The 17,439-nt window shown below is 37.2% G+C and overlaps 1 protein-coding gene across 2 annotated transcripts; it reads right to left on the minus strand.

Annotated features, from left to right (window-relative positions):
- Positions 1-2,745: 2,745 nt before the first annotated feature.
- LOC146771968 (uncharacterized) lies at positions 2,746-16,877 on the minus strand. 2 transcript variants are annotated; one of them, XR_014975147.1, is made up of 3 exons: positions 15,708-16,877; positions 11,169-11,326; positions 2,746-3,994 (listed from the first exon to the last, which is right to left on the minus strand). XR_014975147.1 is itself a non-coding variant. In XM_085640282.1 (2 exons), exon 2 carries the CDS (start codon positions 11,281-11,283, stop codon positions 4,819-4,821), a length of 6,465 nt encoding a protein of 2,154 aa, XP_085496408.1. In that variant the 5' UTR covers positions 11,284-11,326; positions 15,708-15,817; the 3' UTR covers positions 4,370-4,818. The 2 variants fall into 2 exon arrangements, 1 of the variants encoding a protein (XP_085496408.1); XM_085640282.1 differs by lacking the exon at positions 2,746-3,994 and having other exon boundaries at positions 4,370-11,326; positions 15,708-15,817.
- Between the last annotated feature and the right edge of the window lie 562 nt (positions 16,878-17,439).

A 17,439-nucleotide genomic window follows, 5' to 3' on the forward strand; every position in this document is an offset into this window, starting at 1 on the left:
GTTAGCGCTCTAGTTGTTCTTTAGAACACTCTGGGAAGCTGCAGTAGAACACAAAGGAATCAACTGACAGTCTCTGCCCTTGTTGGATGTACATGTTTTACTGAGAATGTCAGACTTCATTCTCCCATGACTGAGAAAGATAATGTGAATTTACAGAAAATATGCTCTCAGTTTAGCTTATTGATCACCTTCCAAACCTCTGTGGGAAAAGCATGAGGAAATAGTTTTCTCTCAAACATGATTCATGATATCACAGCAGAAGGCTTTTTCACATGGTAAAATCACCTTAGAACACACCACAATTCCTAAAATGAGTATGGTACCATCAACAAATGATTTATAATGTAACTAAAGTCTTAAAATCTTCTATTAACTGCAAGGCTTTTTAATGAAGTGCTATCATGTATATTGGTCCCAAGATGGCTGCCAACACTTCTTGGATGAAGTACTGACAGCCAATCAGATCTCACGATGAGATGTGTGGTTAGGCTCCGCCCAGATATATATGTGATTTTACTTTTGATTTTCTCAGGAACTACTGAACGGATTGACACCAGATATGCAAAAGGCACATCCCTGACCTGAGGACTACCTCTTTGCCAAATTTAAAGTAATTCTGTTCAGCCGTTTGGGCTGTACCTTGGACTAAAGGTCCCTATGGAAAATTGCATGGGAAAAAGCGTTTTGGGACCCCCCTTTTTTCTCGGCCCCCGCTTGACGAATCCCCCTGAGACTTTCAGGGTACAAGCGGAGCGGAGCGCCCCACCTATTTTGAAAATTTCACGAGGATTCGTCAATCGGCGCCAAAGTTATTCCAAATAGAATGTTGCGGATTTCCTATGGAAACATGGTCCTAACTATAACTATCTACTGGCGACCGCCAGTAGATAATATGTGTATATATATATATATTCAGTGAAAAAACCATAGGTTTCACACATGTTATAGTTAGCTGGACATTTTACTCGTAAAAAACCAATGAAATTGCCCCGTTATAGTTAGTTCAGCTAACTATAACTCGCGCGCCCGCAATGCACTGCTGATGACGTCACATATTACATCACTCATGACATGGTCAGTGACATCACTCATGACATCACTGATGACATCTCAAATGACATCACTGATGACATCACTGATGACATCATCCTTGTGATAGAGTGGCAGACCTCCTCTCACCTTAATATAAGCTTTGATACACACATTCAAAAATAGAGACTAAAAATTTCAAAACAATGGACATACCAATACCAGTTACAACAACCTCTTCAGTAATTCTAAGATCCACATACACATCCACTCATTCACCAACAGTCCTATACAGTCACTCATACATGTACTCACTCATCATATGTACTCATACATCTATACATCCTGTTACACAATGCCACTCATCCATAGAGTTACTCACACACATAGTCACTCATGCTAATAAAGAATCAAACATACATTTACTTGCATATACAGTTATACACACACCACCACACTTACTTCTACGGAAACTTACACATACTTAGTCTTTTAAACAATCACTTATAGAAACACATACTTATTCATACAGGAACTCTTTCAATCTCTCACTTTCACATATACTCACATATATACACCAATAGTCACATATACTAGTTTAAAACGTATGTAGTTACTCCTGAAGACACTATTGAGACAGTCATTCACTCACTAACACACCCATACACACACTCATCCACCCATACAGTCCTGCACACATGCTGTGTTCAACACATACAAACAGTGAGTCACTCATTCATGCACCGATGCACTACGTAATACCCCCCACCGAACCATGCAGACACTCAGACTGATACTCAAAAAAACAACTAATAACCTAAATAGGCACCCATGTAGCTACTCACCAACCCATGCAGCCACTTATACACAAAGTGAGAGACTGATACAGATATTTACATATTTAAACATTATTCACTAAGCCATGTATTCACTATGATACACTTAATCAGTCAGTTACACAATCAATTTTTCAAAAACAAATCATCCATTTAGACACTTATATACCCATTTATTCTTCCATCGACCATGAGATATACATATATAAAACATATTTAATTTTCAGAATAACACACATTCACTAGATGATGTCATCAGTGATGTCATCAGTGATGTCATTTGAGATGTCATCAGTGATGTCATGAGTGATGTCACTGACCATGTCATGAGTGATGTAATATGTGACGTCATCAGCAGTGCATTGCGGGCGCGCGAGTTATAGTTAGCTGAACTAACTATAACGGGGCAATTTCATTGGTTTTTTACGAGTAAAATGTCCAGCTAACTATAACATGTGTGAAACCTATGGTTTTTTCACTGAATTTCTAAGGTTTTTTAAATGCTAATTCCTAACTATAACGTGTGTGAAACCTATGGTTTTTTCAGTGAATTTCTAAGGTTTTTTAAATGCTAATTCCTAACTATAACGTGTGTGAAACCCATGGTTTTTTCATTGAATTTGCAAGGTTTTTTAAATGCTAATTCCTAACTATAACGTGTGTGAAACCCATGGTTTTTTCAGTGAATTTGCAAGGTTTTTTAAATGCTATTTTTTTTTTATATTCTTCATTTTTTTCAAACATATTTTTATTTTAATTTTCTTATCTTTTATAAAGACTATGCTTTAATTTTTAAAATCCTTAAATATTTTTTTTATATATATTTTTTAAAATAAACATGTAAAATTTATTTCCAGATTTTTTTTTTTTTTTTATAGTACGCGTACCGTAAGCTCACGGTAAGCGTACGGTTTACGCAACGTCCGTAATCTATCTACGCTGCTTGCGTATAGTTACGCACTTTGCGTAGCCGCGCGTACTGCGCGTGGGACGCGTGCGCGCTTACGCAACACGCGCACGTTACGCGGAAGTGCCGGGAAATGACTGTTATGCGCATGTGCGCAAGCGCGTGTCTTTTTTACGCGCACGCGTACTTTTTGCCGTAAGCGCACCGTAAGCGTACCGTAAGCGTACGGTAGGTCATGTGATCTTGAAACACAACTTTTGATTGGTTGAAACTACTTTCAGTTCTAGAACTCTCCTACACCACACCCATTCCCCTCATTTCTGCTTGTGATCCCTTGGGAGAAGGAGCTGGTTTGTCTTTGGGATACGATGGCAGAACAGCAGAGCTCTTCTGAGAGTGAGGCTAGCACCAGCAGCACTGTCTTGAGGCAGAGAGCGAGGAAAGTAAAACCTTCTTATGTTTGGGATTATTTTACTTTTCCAGAAGGCCAGCAAAAGGTGAATGCACCCTTAGTTACTTGCAAGCTGTGTCAGCGTGTACTTTCTAGAGGTAATCCTGACAGGAAGTATTCCTTTGGGAATCACACCATGATGAGGCACCTCAAGGATGTACACAAAAGGACACATGCTCAACTTTTTGGAGGTAACTCTTCAGAAAGACGAGCCAGTACATCCACAGCAGCTCAGCCTGGACCATCACCTGCAGAGCTTACTCCTTCTTCTGCAGCTCAGGTGAGCCCTTCATCTGTGGGGGGAGAATCTCCTTTTGCTGGCCCTCTGGAAATGAACCCTCGATTTCGGAAGGTTGATATTCATTGCACATTTTGTAAAGCTCTAATTTGTTATAGGGAGACCAGTGTTTCCCTAGTGAATAACAAAATAGATCAGCACATTTGTAGCTTTGAATGATTTTCCCATGGTTCCTTTCCTCTGTCCCTGCATGAACACAACGGTTCTTTTAAGAGCCAACCTTATCTTTCATCTTTTTTTTACATTTTTTTTAAAAAACTTTTTTTTTTTACCGTACGCGTACGGTAAGCGTACCTTTTTTTTTATTTTTTAAAAAAAACACTAAAAATCATTTTTCACATTACAAGGTCCTTGAAAGACTACAATTATTACTATTGACTTACCATACTCACTGAAAAAAATATTTATTCATTTGTTTTTTTAAAAAATAGTTTTTAAAATGGTTGTAGTTTACGAAAATTTTCTATATCGATCTGAAAAAAAAGAAAAAAGTATTAATATTTTTAAAACATTTTATAATACAGTACACATATTTACATTTTTTCCCCAAAAATATTTTTGCCTTATTTTTGCTGTTTTCAGAATATATTGCATTTCACTATAAATTGTGAAAGCAATTGCATTCATCATTTTACAGCGGGCAAAAAAAAATAACAATCTCAAAGATTGTATTAAAAAAGCCCAGAATCTCTTCTCACTTAAACTTATCATTACAGAAATGCATATTATTCTTAAAAAATGTCATCTAAAAACAATACTTTTTTCTTTAAAATACCGTCTGATATTTTTGTTTCAGAAGTACATTCACAATAATATATCTCAAATAACTCCAAAATACATCTGATTTTATTTCCTTTAGGCCAAATAGTATTTTTTATTCTTTCCCTGGAATAAATTTCCAAGGGAAAACCATTAAAATTCTAAAGTTTAATCTGTCCAGATCTCACCGATTCTCTGTAACATTTTGGTTCACGAAAATTTTTCGAATAATTTATTTAGTCCACAATAGAATTGCTTACTTTTCCACATGGCCAAATAGTAATTTTTGAAATTATTTTTGAAAAAATTTCCAGTGGCAGTCCAATAACATTCCAAAATTTAAAATGTGCAGAAGTTACCGATAATCTCTAAATTATTGGTTTTTCAAAATTGCATTAAAAATTTAAAAAGTCCACATTACAATTGGTTATCTTTCCTTTAGGCCAAATGATAATTTTAAAAATCTTTTTTCTACAAAATTGCAATGGTAATCCTGTAAAATGGTAAAATTATTTTGTCCAGATCTTGCCAAGTCTCTCTAAAATTTAGGTTTCAGGAAGATTAGATAGGAATTTGCTAAATCAAAAGGCAAACGTTGTTTGAAAATCAATTGGGAATCATTACACAGTGTCCATCCTTTTTCACATTTTAGATAAACTGTGTAATGTCCAGAAGTAACAGTAGGTCCATCATGGAAAATTATTGCAACAGTTACAAAAGTTTTTCCTGAAATTGATAATTGCTGTCCTGTAAACTTCTTTATTAAAGTATCCAATTTTGATCCATCAGCTCTACATCGTTGCATCATTAAAATTACATACTGTCCGTATTCCCTTAAAATTAATGTTGATAACATGTCAGAATTACACTCACCACATTTCATGCTATGATTAGCATCTTTAACTAAGTTTGCAAAAGTGACTGTTTTACTCTCTGGCAATGTCAAATAAATAAACCTTTCATTATCAACAATAGAACCACTTATATTATAACAATTATCACAACTATGTTCCCATTTATAAGAGAGACCAAAAAAAATGTCAATGGGAACTCCTTCTTCTTCCACTACCTGAAGAAAATACATCAAAAATTCGTGAGCATCTTGCTGTTCATTTTGAGAAAACTGTGTTCGTCCTGAACATACATCTAAAAGTTTTCTAATATCAGTAGCACTTTCTATTTGAGTTTTATCTTTACTCAGCTTTTGAAAAAGGAGACTGAGCTCTGAACAGAATCTTTTTCCCTGATTTATTATTATCTGCTCTTGCAAACTTTCCAGATAAAAAGCAACATTCAGCACTACATTTGCGTAGCAGTTGACACCAGAGCTATTTTCAAAATGACATCCTACAACCTGTTCTTCATTTTCCTTATTCTTTTTGCTTGCAATTACATCACTCCTCTTTTTTTTCCTCTTCTCTACATCTTCATTACAGATATTCTCATTTCTCCTTTTACGAGAAACTACACGTTTCTCCAACACAGGATACTGACCTAAATGAGGAGCATAGCTTCTTCTTAATCTATTATACTCCTTTACACAGTTTGTATCAGCACTAACTTTTGAGTCATCGAAGTCTATCATGAATAAACCTGATAATGTTTTGACTCGTGACAAAGCAACATATGCCATACCTTCTTTGAACACACTAGATCCAATGTTCACAAATGCACAATCTACAGTCAATCCTTGAGACTTGTGAATAGTTACAGCATATGCTAGAGAAAACGGAAACTGCTTCCTACGTACATATAAGTCTTTCACAAGCATGAAACGAACTGAACAACGACAAATGTCTTTAACTTCCTCTATCTGATCAAATTTTATTTTTAACCATTCAATTCCATCTTTTTTCTGATAATTAATAAAACCCACAACTCTTCCCATCGCTCCATTTACTAAGCCTTTTTCAACATCCAAATTTCTCCTTAAAAACACTCTACAGTTCATGCAAACATATAGATTTTTTTCTAATCCTGCTGTTTTGGAGATGTTCTTCTCTAGTGAGTCCAATTTATTTTTCAGTTTGCCTGTTACTGTGACAGTAATTCTTCCATCCTCAATTTTGTCCACTGCTTCCAATTTCATGATCTCTTCCTTTTCCAATTTCAAAAGCTCCTCATTGAATATTGAGCATTCACGTAGAGTTGGCATTAAGCAGATGACACTTTTGTTTTCTGCAATGTTCTTGTATATCTTCTCTGCAACTATTTCTTCCTTTGGAAATAAATTATGTAGCAGCCGAGTCTGTAATGCTTTTTTGCCAGCTTCTGTGAGTAGTCCAATCCTGATATCTTTCAGAATACTTCCATATTCTTCATCGTTTGCTTGCCTCATATTAGTTGTAAGTTCCTTGTACTCAAAGAAGGACCAAATATTTGTATTACCGATGCTTCCCAATGACTTCTTCGTGTCTTCATGTGTCACAGTATTAAACACTGGTTGTCCTTTAACCGGAGTAAGTTGCAAAAGATCCCCAAAAACGATGACGTGTTTTCCACCAAATAACACGTCATAGTCTGTCTTCAAAATTTGCTGCATTCTTAAATGCACAAAGGCAAGCATTAAGTTTGATACCATGCTCACCTCATCAATAATGAGAACTTGCATCTTCTTCAATACTCTTGAAACTTCCAAGCATGCTTCTCCAGTTAGCTTGTTGAATTGTATTTTGTTCTCATGCTCCACTGGTAACATTAGCAAACGATGTAAGGTGATTCCTTTTATGTTATATGCTGCTAACCCAGTTGGAGCAGTAACCACACAAGACAAAGTAGAATCTGTTTTTTGCTTTAGGTAGCTTCTGATGACTTTAATTAGGAAACTTTTTCCAGTGCCAGCTTGTCCGCTTACATACATCCTGATTGGATGAAATGATGTGCATGAGCACTCTTTTTTTTCATGTAGAAATCCGTGTTCAATTTTGTTTTTGATCTCTTCATAAATTTGTTGCTGCTCTTGATTCAGTTGTCTTTCCAAATTTTCTAAGTCTATAAATTCTTCTTGAGCTTGATTCATAGCCGTTTCCACTTCATTCATGGCTATTGATGCTTCATTTTCAACGATTGGTTGTCCTAGGGGATCTTGACTGTATGTTCCTGAACTTTGGCTGTCCTGAGAACTGTCTCTAGCAATTTCTGCTGCAATTGTAGTTTCCTGTTCAATTTCTTCATTTAACATTTGCAGATAAGTTGAGAATGTACTGCATTGTATGCTGTCTTTGCAAGCATTAAAAGAATCTTCATAGCTCTGGAATTCTCCCAGTAGTTCATCCTCTGAACGCCATGGTTTAAACAACTGTAAAAGAGCCAAGTAGTAAAATTCTTTCTTGTCGGTAGTGTCGCAACTCAGCTTCCGGTGATTTATCAAACTTCCTTTGGTTTGCTTCACCAAACATCCTTCTTCACCAACGACTTTATATTTTCCATTATTGATGTCTTCTGCAGCTTTCCGTGAATAAATGTAGTTCTGCAGCACTTCATAGAGACACATGTTCTCCAGATGATGACTTCTCTTGGGATAATATGTGTCCAACATGTTTGTTTTCAATATATCTGTACTTTCAGGTTCGAACTGTGCCAAATATTCAATTTCTCCAACAGATTTCAGTACCCGATTTCTCATTGCTGCAAGGCCTAAACTTGCCCAAATTATTCTTCTTGACTTCGAGTAGAGACTTGCAGAAGATAATCTATCTGAACATTCGTAGGATCCAATTTCTCGATGCGATAACATCTTCAAACTGAAACTGTACAGCTTCTTACTGACAGTCTTCTCGTGAGAAATCTCTTCCCACATTTCCTTCAATTCTGTTTTTTCTGATTTCGTAATGTAAGACGTTACATATCGAGCAACAGCAATGGAATTGTCAGCAACATACTGTATATCCATGTTAGCGTTCCACATGGATAAAATGACTGGGTTGTAGTCATTTATATTTTTTGATTCTTCTTTTCTTTTAAGGTTGTAGGTATTCTTAGGTGATTTTCTTGTGATAGTATGTCTCACAGCTGACATAAAACTGTTGACTCTTCCATTTGTAAGAACAGGTCTAGGAAATCCAAATCGACATTTAGTGTAGTATTTTTCTTTGCTCTTGTATTTCCGTCGACAGTATTTTCCACACCGATGACTTTGGAAACGTAGAACTTGCTCCTTTAACTTGTACTCTTCTGTGCTTTTAGGTATAGCACATGTTGCATATTCTTCAATGTAAGATAACACTGCTTCATCAGTATCTGTTCCAAACTTTGGGGCATCCTTGATCCACAGCAGCATATGAATATGAGGAGCACCTCTTGCCTGGTACTCTTTTCTCCAAAAGAAATCCACTACTTCTCCAAGGGGTGGATTTTTTTTATTGCAGATGAAGGACATCATAGCCTCAAATCTATGATTGAAATATCTGCAAACATTAACCGGATCCAATGAGCACAGTTCTCCTGCTGTCTTGTATTCGATGTTTTCAATGTTTGAATTGGCCTCTCGTAGAAAATCCAGTAAATCATCCCAAGCGTACTCGGCGCAGCTTAGGGTAAGGAACCATGTTGGTGTTCCTAAATTGCGTAACATGCATTTTAGTTCACCATGGCGTCGGTACCAATATTCATTTGTCCCACGCTGACAAGCCATCAGATTGATCAGTTGTGTTTCCAAATGATCATCTCGGTGCTGCACTTTCTCCATAAAATCCTTAGCAGACACATTTTGTAAATGTACTCCACTTTTTAAAATGTGATTTACTGCATAAGACAGTGCAGACAAGTCGCTTTCAAATAAAAGATGGAACAAATAAGGGATACTTTGTCGAAATCTGGGATCTTCAGCATATAGTCTTGTAGTCCGATACTCAGAAGCTGGAATCTGTTCCGGACGTTCATCGTATCGTCCTCCTTTTCCTTTAGGAAACAGCTGGGGAAAACATCGAGCTTCCAAGCTCTCCTCCCATACACTCACGGGATTTCCTTTTGCTTTCTTCATCTGAAAGAGATCAATATTGTCTCCCATAACTTCTTTCGAATGGAGAGGATGTATGCTAAAATGTTCATAAATTTCTTCTTCCTTTGACTTGTCCACTTTTTCAATTTGTCCACTTGGTGTTTCTGTATCTCCTTGTAAATCTTCTTCTTCTTCTTCTTCTACTATATAAATTGATTCATACCATTTGTTATTTTTTTTCAAATACAAATTTGCTCTTTGTACTTTCCGCACATCTACCAGCTCCTGCCAAATCTTCTTATTCTTTGTAGGTACACCATTAACCAGAATAATTAATGGTTCAGTTTCCAAAGTATCCGCATCAATAGTTTCCATATTTTTTTTCAAATCCAAGGGCAAATACACCACTCTACCTTTTAAACCTCTCACTAAATCTGAAGGAGGTAATTTACCAGTTTTGGGCTCCATACGTACTATGGTCTGGAACGGATGAACACATTGAATGAGTATAGACTCATATGTATTTAATTCAGAAAGTTCAGCAGGAATAGCATCCAATTCTAAATTATTATGTACAGCTCTGGTCGGCATTCTATTTTCCTCTAACTTGTTGTAGCAGTATTTACAAATACGCTGATCTTCACCCAATTCAAAACAATTTTCAAGAAATATATATGTTGCAAAATCCATCCACTTATAATTATCTTCATTTTCACTCTTTCTGTAGAGATCAACATTCCTAGTTTGTTTTCTATAATGAGTTCTGCGGCAACAAATACAAGTAACATTTGGTCTTTCATTAGAGACTATTGCAAATTTTGTTATGTGATCATTAAATGTCTTACTTACACAAGGTTCTACATTCTCTTCCACTTCTGCCTCATTTACTGTGTCCTTCTCTGCACTGTTTTGTTCAGGACCAAAGTAACAAAACTGAATTTCATCAACAACCTTCTCTACATCTGATACCGTTCCTCGGAACAGAGCCCTATTCAATTCATTTAACTTTATTGCTGGACTTTTGGCAAAATACAACCGTCTCACAAACTTTCTCATTTCAGTATGATGAACAGCCAGCATCCTAAAATGATGGAAAACACTATTGCACACTTTTCTAGATAGACAAGCAAGAGAATGACCCTGCAAACCAGTATTCTCTCTCACTCTGCATGGATCCAGACTTTGAAGCACCTTAATCTTTTGTTTTACACTTTTTTTACTATATTCTCTTAGAAACTCTCGAAATCTGTCAATAGATTCCTGACGCACAGTGCAAATACTACTACAATTCCAAGTGTACACTGGGGCTTTAGGACGTCTCCCCATTGCCTCATCTGCCATCACTTGTACCTCATCTCTTGGAACCATTATCTCCTTCTCCATTATGCAACCATTTTTTACTTCGTATGAACGACCTCTGGTGTCAACTGCATGCAGCAAACTATTACTTTGAAAATAGCTCTCTTCATTAAAAAAAGGTTCACTACTTGAGCTATGCATCCACTTTCCTAAAAACACTTTACAAAAATTTGTTCTGTTCACTACTCTTTTGCTTTTGCTTTGTGATTTCAGTACATTAACCATTTTATCTAATGTACGCATCCTATTCAAAATTAATATGAATAGTTTCCTTTTTAATTCTAATGCCTTTGCTGCAATGGCTTCAATTTCTTTTTTTCTCTTATAATATTTAGCCTTTTGCTTATATTTCTTTATATCCTTTATCAAATTGGACATAACTCTTCTCTGAAACATTTTTCTACGTATCTCTTTAAATGCTGTTTTTCTGTTTATGTTAAACTTTTCAATTGCAGAAGGTATATTTGCATTAACTAAATCCTCAATTTTTTGCTGTTCTGTAGGTTTTGTTACATTTTTCCGAGAACAGACATTTTGTACATTTTTGTTTGTTTTCAATATTTTGTTTAGGAATTGTCTTTTTTGCTTACCAGAAGATTTTTTCTTTTTCCCAACATCAGCATCTTCTACTAACTTTGGTCCTCCAGTTGTCCTCAAATATAGTTTTTTTTTTAGCGTTTTTTGAACTCGAGATTTTGTAGGCATCTTAAATTTTGTTCACTGTTCTTCAGCAATACCTGCAAAAAAACTAAAAAAAAAATTCTTTATTGAATTTAAATATATTACTACATTTCTTTTCACAATAGTCACAAAACGAAATTTCTTTGCCAATTTGAATGCACACAAACTCCTCTTTTTTTTTGGGCAAGTGAAAATCTGTATAACAAACTGTCACATTATGAAACCAAGCTGTTTTTTTTTCAGACCACCACCGTGTGTATTCTCTGTGACTGCCTACACTCCAGCAGGGGCAACCAGCCTTAGTGATGCTGAATGTATTTGCATTACAGACTTAAACCTGAAAACCCCACTCGCTTCTAATTACTGTGCATGACTATACATGGCAAGCACATGGGTGTGTGCTAAACCTCTGCTTCTTCCCCCAAAAATTCGCTCCTCTTTTCCATCTACTGCAACTGTGAAATCACCAGAGCAAGACGCAATACATTTCTGCCTATAATTCTTCTATGCACACAGAGTCATGTTTTCACATTAGTGCCAAAACGAAATTTCTTTGCCAATTTGAAAGCACACTTACTGCTCTTTTTTTTTCGGGCCAAGTGAAAATCTCTTTTTACACTTTGAAATCACTTTTACAGACTGACACATTCTGAAACCTTTTTTTTAAAATTTATTTAAATGCACATGTCCAAGCTGTTTTTTTTTCAGACCACCACCGTGTGTATTCTCTGTGACTGCCTACACTCCAGCAGGGGCAACCAGCCTTAGTGATGCTGAATGTATTTGCATTACAGACTTAAACCTGAAAACCCCACTCGCTTCTAATTACTGTGCATGACTATACATGGCAAGCACATGGGTGTGTGCTAAACCTCTGCTTCTTCCCCCAAAAATTCGCTCCTCTTTTCCATCTACTGCAACTGTGAAATCACCAGAGCAAGACGCAATACATTTCTGCCTATAATTCTTCTATGCACACAGAGTCATGTTTTCACATTAGTGCCAAAACGAAATTTCTTTGCCAATTTGAAAGCACACTTACTGCTCTTTTTTTTTCGGGGGCAAGTGTATATCTCTTTTTTCAATTTGAAATCACTTTTACAGACTGACACATTCTGAAACCTTTTTTTTTAATTTATTTAAATGCACATGTCCAAGCAGTTTTTTTTTCAGACCACCACCGTGTGCATTCTCTGTGACTGCCTACACTCCAGCAGGGGCAACCAGCCTTAGTGATGCTGAATGTATTTGCATTACAGACTTAAACCTGAAAACCCCACTCGCTTCTAATTACTGTGCATGACTATACATGGCAAGCACATGGGTGTGTGCTAAACCTCTGCTTCTTCCCCCAAAAATTCGCTCCTCTTTTCCATCTACTGCAACTGTGAAATCACCAGAGCAAGACGCAATACATTTCTGCCTATAATTCTTCTATGCACACAGAGTCATGTTTTCACATTAGTGCCAAAACGAAATTTCTTTGCCAATTTGAAAGCACACTTACTGCTCTTTTTTTTTCGGGGCCAAGTGAAAATCTCTTTTTACACTTTGAAATCACTTTTACAGACTGACACATTCTGAAACCTTTTTTTTTAATTTATTTAAATGCACATGTCCAAGCAGTTTTTTTTTCAGACCACCACCGTGTGCATTCTCTGTGACTGCCTACACTCCAGCAGGGGCAAACAGCCTTAGTGATGCTGAATGTATTTGCATTACAGACTTAAACCTGAAAACCCCACTCGCTTCTAATTACTGTGCATGACTATACATGGCAAGCACATGGGTGTGTGCTAAACCTCTGCTTCTTCCCCCAAAAATTCGCTCCTCTTTTCCATCTACTGCAACTGTGAAATCACCAGAGCAAGACGCAATACATTTCTGCCTATAATTCTTCTATGCACACAGAGTCATGTTTTCACATTAGTCCCAAAACGAAATTTCTTTGCCAATTTGAAAGCACACTTACTGCTCTTTTTTTTTCGGGGGCAAGTGTATATCTCTTTTTTCAATTTGAAATCACTTTTACAGACTGACACATTCTGAAACCTTTTTTTTTAAATTTATTTAAATGCACATGTCCAAGCTGTTTTTTTTTCAGACCACCACCGTGTGTATTCTCTGTGACTGCCTACACTCCAGCAGGGGCAACCAGCCTTAGTGATGCTGAATGTATTTGCATTACAGACTTAAACCTGAAAACCCCACTCGCTTCTAATTACTGTGCATGACTATACATGGCAAGCACATGGGTGTGTGCTAAACCTCTGCTTCTTCCCCCAAAATTCGCTCCTCTTTTCCATCTACTGCAACTGTGAAATCACCAGAGCAAGACGCAATACATTTCTGCCTATAATTCTTCTATGCACACAGAGTCATGTTTTCACATTAGTGCCAAAACGAAATTTCTTTGCCAATTTGAAAGCACACTTACTGCTCTTTTTTTTTCGGGCCAAGTGAAAATCTCTTTTTACACTTTGAAATCACTTTTACAGACTGACACATTCTGAAACCTTTTTTTTAAATTTATTTAAATGCACATGTCCAAGCTGTTTTTTTTTCAGACCACCACCGTGTGTATTCTCTGTGACTGCCTACACTCCAGCAGGGGCAACCAGCCTTAGTGATGCTGAATGTATTTGCATTACAGACTTAAACCTGAAAACCCCACTCGCTTCTAATTACTGTGCATGACTATACATGGCAAGCACATGGGTGTGTGCTAAACCTCTGCTTCTTCCCCCAAAAATTCGCTCCTCTTTTCCATCTACTGCAACTGTGAAATCACCAGAGCAAGACGCAATACATTTCTGCCTATAATTCTTCTATGCACACAGAGTCATGTTTTCACATTAGTGCCAAAACGAAATTTCTTTGCCAATTTGAAAGCACACTTACTGCTCTTTTTTTTTCGGGCCAAGTGAAAATCTCTTTTTACACTTTGAAATCACTTTTACAGACTGACACATTCTGAAACCTTTTTTTTAAAATTTATTTAAATGCACATGTCCAAGCTGTTTTTTTTTCAGACCACCACCGTGTGTATTCTCTGTGACTGCCTACACTCCAGCAGGGGCAACCAGCCTTAGTGATGCTGAATGTATTTGCATTACAGACTTAAACCTGAAAACCCCACTCGCTTCTAATTACTGTGCATGACTATACATGGCAAGCACATGGGTGTGTGCTAAACCTCTGCTTCTTCCCCCAAAAATTCGCTCCTCTTTTCCATCTACTGCAACTGTGAAATCACCAGAGCAAGACGCAATACATTTCTGCCTATAATTCTTCTATGCACACAGAGTCATGTTTTCACATTAGTGCCAAAACGAAATTTCTTTGCCAATTTGAAAGCACACTTACTGCTCTTTTTTTTTCGGGGCCAAGTGAAAATCTCTTTTTACACTTTGAAATCACTTTTACAGACTGACACATTCTGAAACCTTTTTTTTAAAATTTATTTAAATGCACATGTCCAAGCTGTTTTTTTTTCAGACCACCACCGTGTGTATTCTCTGTGACTGCCTACACTCCAGCAGGGGCAACCAGCCTTAGTGATGCTGAATGTATTTGCATTACAGACTTAAACCTGAAAACCCCACTCGCTTCTAATTACTGTGCATGACTATACATGGCAAGCACATGGGTGTGTGCTAAACCTCTGCTTCTTCCCCCAAAAATTCGCTCCTCTTTTCCATCTACTGCAACTGTGAAATCACCAGAGCAAGACGCAATACATTTCTGCCTATAATTCTTCTATGCACACAGAGTCATGTTTTCACATTAGTGCCAAAACGAAATTTCTTTGCCAATTTGAAAGCACACTTACTGCTCTTTTTTTTTCGGGGCCAAGTGAAAATCTCTTTTTACACTTTGAAATCACTTTTACAGACTGACACATTCTGAAACCTTTTTTTTTAAATTTATTTAAATGCACATGTCCAAGCTGTTTTTTTTTCAGACCACCACCGTGTGTATTCTCTGTGACTGCCTACACTCCAGCAGGGGCAACCAGCCTTAGTGATGCTGAATGTATTTGCATTACAGACTTAAACCTGAAAACCCCACTCGCTTCTAATTACTGTGCATGACTATACATGGCAAGCACATGGGTGTGTGCTAAACCTCTGCTTCTTCCCCCAAAAATTCGCTCCTCTTTTCCATCTACTGCAACTGTGAAATCACCAGAGCAAGACGCAATACATTTCTGCCTATAATTCTTCTATGCACACACAGTCATGTTTTCACATTAGTGCCAAAACGAAATTTCTTTGCCAATTTGAAAGCACACTTACTGCTCTTTTTTTTTCGGGCCAAGTGAAAATCTCTTTTACAGACTGACACATTATGAATCCACCATGTGTAACTACAACAAAAACAATTCCCATTTCTATTATTCATTTCTTAAGTTACCACATACATCCCCTCTCAAACTGTAAACTCACCTTTAAAATTAGTTAGTTGTGAAAGAAATGTGTCACTCAAACAGCAGATTATCAGAGCCAGGATCTCTGTTCTGTACACCTCTCTCCTCTCAGCAGAACCAGATAATGGCAAACTTTCCCTCTATTTTTCCACACATATACATGTAAGTTTCAAATCTCAGTGCTTCCCCCTTTTTTTCAAATGTAATGACACATTTCTATTGGTTGAAAACCAACCCTTTTCCAAAAGTACCCTGCCCCCAACTTGACTTCTGCCTAGTACCCTTCCCCCAACTTGACTTCTGCCTGCTACCATAGCAACAGCTCATGGAACACTGCTGTGTGCAGTTAGGTCAGAAGTTCGACACACAATGTTTCAATTCCACAGAGCAAGAGTGCTTGACTTTTCAAACCTAACTGCAAATCCATAGTACTGTTCTTTGGTTACACATTTTTTTGTACCAATACAAAACATGCTTCTATTAATTTTCACATACAGCCTAGTTTTTTTTCTAGAATGGTATGAAACAGCCAATCAGTTCTTTTTGTTTTGTAAAAAATATGTATGCCTCCATTTCCAAACTGTCTTTCTTTTCATATTGCCATTCTACTGAAAGACACCTCCTGAGTGCATCCAGTTCTCCTTTGAAGATGTTCACAGTGTGGATTGTAGGGCACAGCTATGTCTTCTGGAGTGAAAAGTTTGCAGAGAAAACAGATATGGTGAGAGACCTTGCTTTGCCAAATGTAGACATTAAATGGATTGGTCAGAGAGGGTTAAAGTGGCACCAATTGATGCCATTGGTGAAATCCTTCATGCAAATCCAACACCCTGACCTCATAATAGTGCACTGTGGTGGCAATGACCTAGGCACTTTGACTGGGGTAGGTCTGGAAATGCTTATGAAGGACACCTTTGCACAACTGTTTACACTTTTCCCTAAAACTGCCTTTGTGTTTTCCAACATATGCCAAAGGCAAAAATGGAACTGGTCCAATCATTTCTGTCCACAGATTGACAAAGCAAGAAAGCACGTCAACAAATCTGTTTCTGCTTTCCTCCGTGACTATGGTATGGGTGCCATTTACCACAACAACTTGCGTTACGACATGCAAGACATTTATAGAGGAGATGGTGTGCACTTCAATGATGAAGGGAACAGAGTCTTCCTCTTGAACCTTAGACTCTGCATCGGTACTTACTTGTAGGTACCACTAAAAAAATGACTCCATAAACACAACAGCTCTTTTTAGAGCTCCCTAATTTCTAAACTCTTAAATCTGATTTTCATTTATTTATTTTTATTTTTTTTACCGTACGCTTACCGTGAGCTTACCGTACGCGTACCCCGTGATTTTTTTTAAAATCAATAAATGTTTTTTTTGTACTTTTCTGTCCTTCTTTGACCCCCTTACAATTGTTAGGGGGTCTGTAACTCTCCTCATTGCCCCCTTTCCTTGTTTTCACTCTTTTTTTTCAGAGTGAAATACACAAAATGGCGGCCGCCGCTTCCTGGTTTCGGCCGATTCGAATGTTTACTAAGATCTAAGAGCCAATCAGAATCGCGCTCGCGCACGCCACCGTACGCTTACCGTAAGCGTACGGTAAGCGTACCGTAAGCTGGCTCAGATATATATATTGATTTAAAGGCTATTTTCTCAAAATCAACTGAACTGATTTACACCAAACCTACAAAAGGCACTTCCTTGACCTACGGACTACCTCTCTGCCAAATTTCTAGTAATTCTGTTC

This window comes from Triturus cristatus, unplaced genomic scaffold (assembly GCF_964204655.1).
Source record: "Triturus cristatus unplaced genomic scaffold, aTriCri1.1 SCAFFOLD_118, whole genome shotgun sequence".
In the NCBI taxonomy this organism is placed as follows: domain Eukaryota; kingdom Metazoa; phylum Chordata; class Amphibia; order Caudata; family Salamandridae; genus Triturus; species Triturus cristatus.

What these genes read in the sequence shown, in the direction of transcription:
- LOC146771968 (XM_085640282.1), bottom strand. Translation starts at nt 11,283, where the DNA reads ATGCCTACAAAATCTCGAGTTCAAAAAACGCTAAAAAAAAAACTATAT.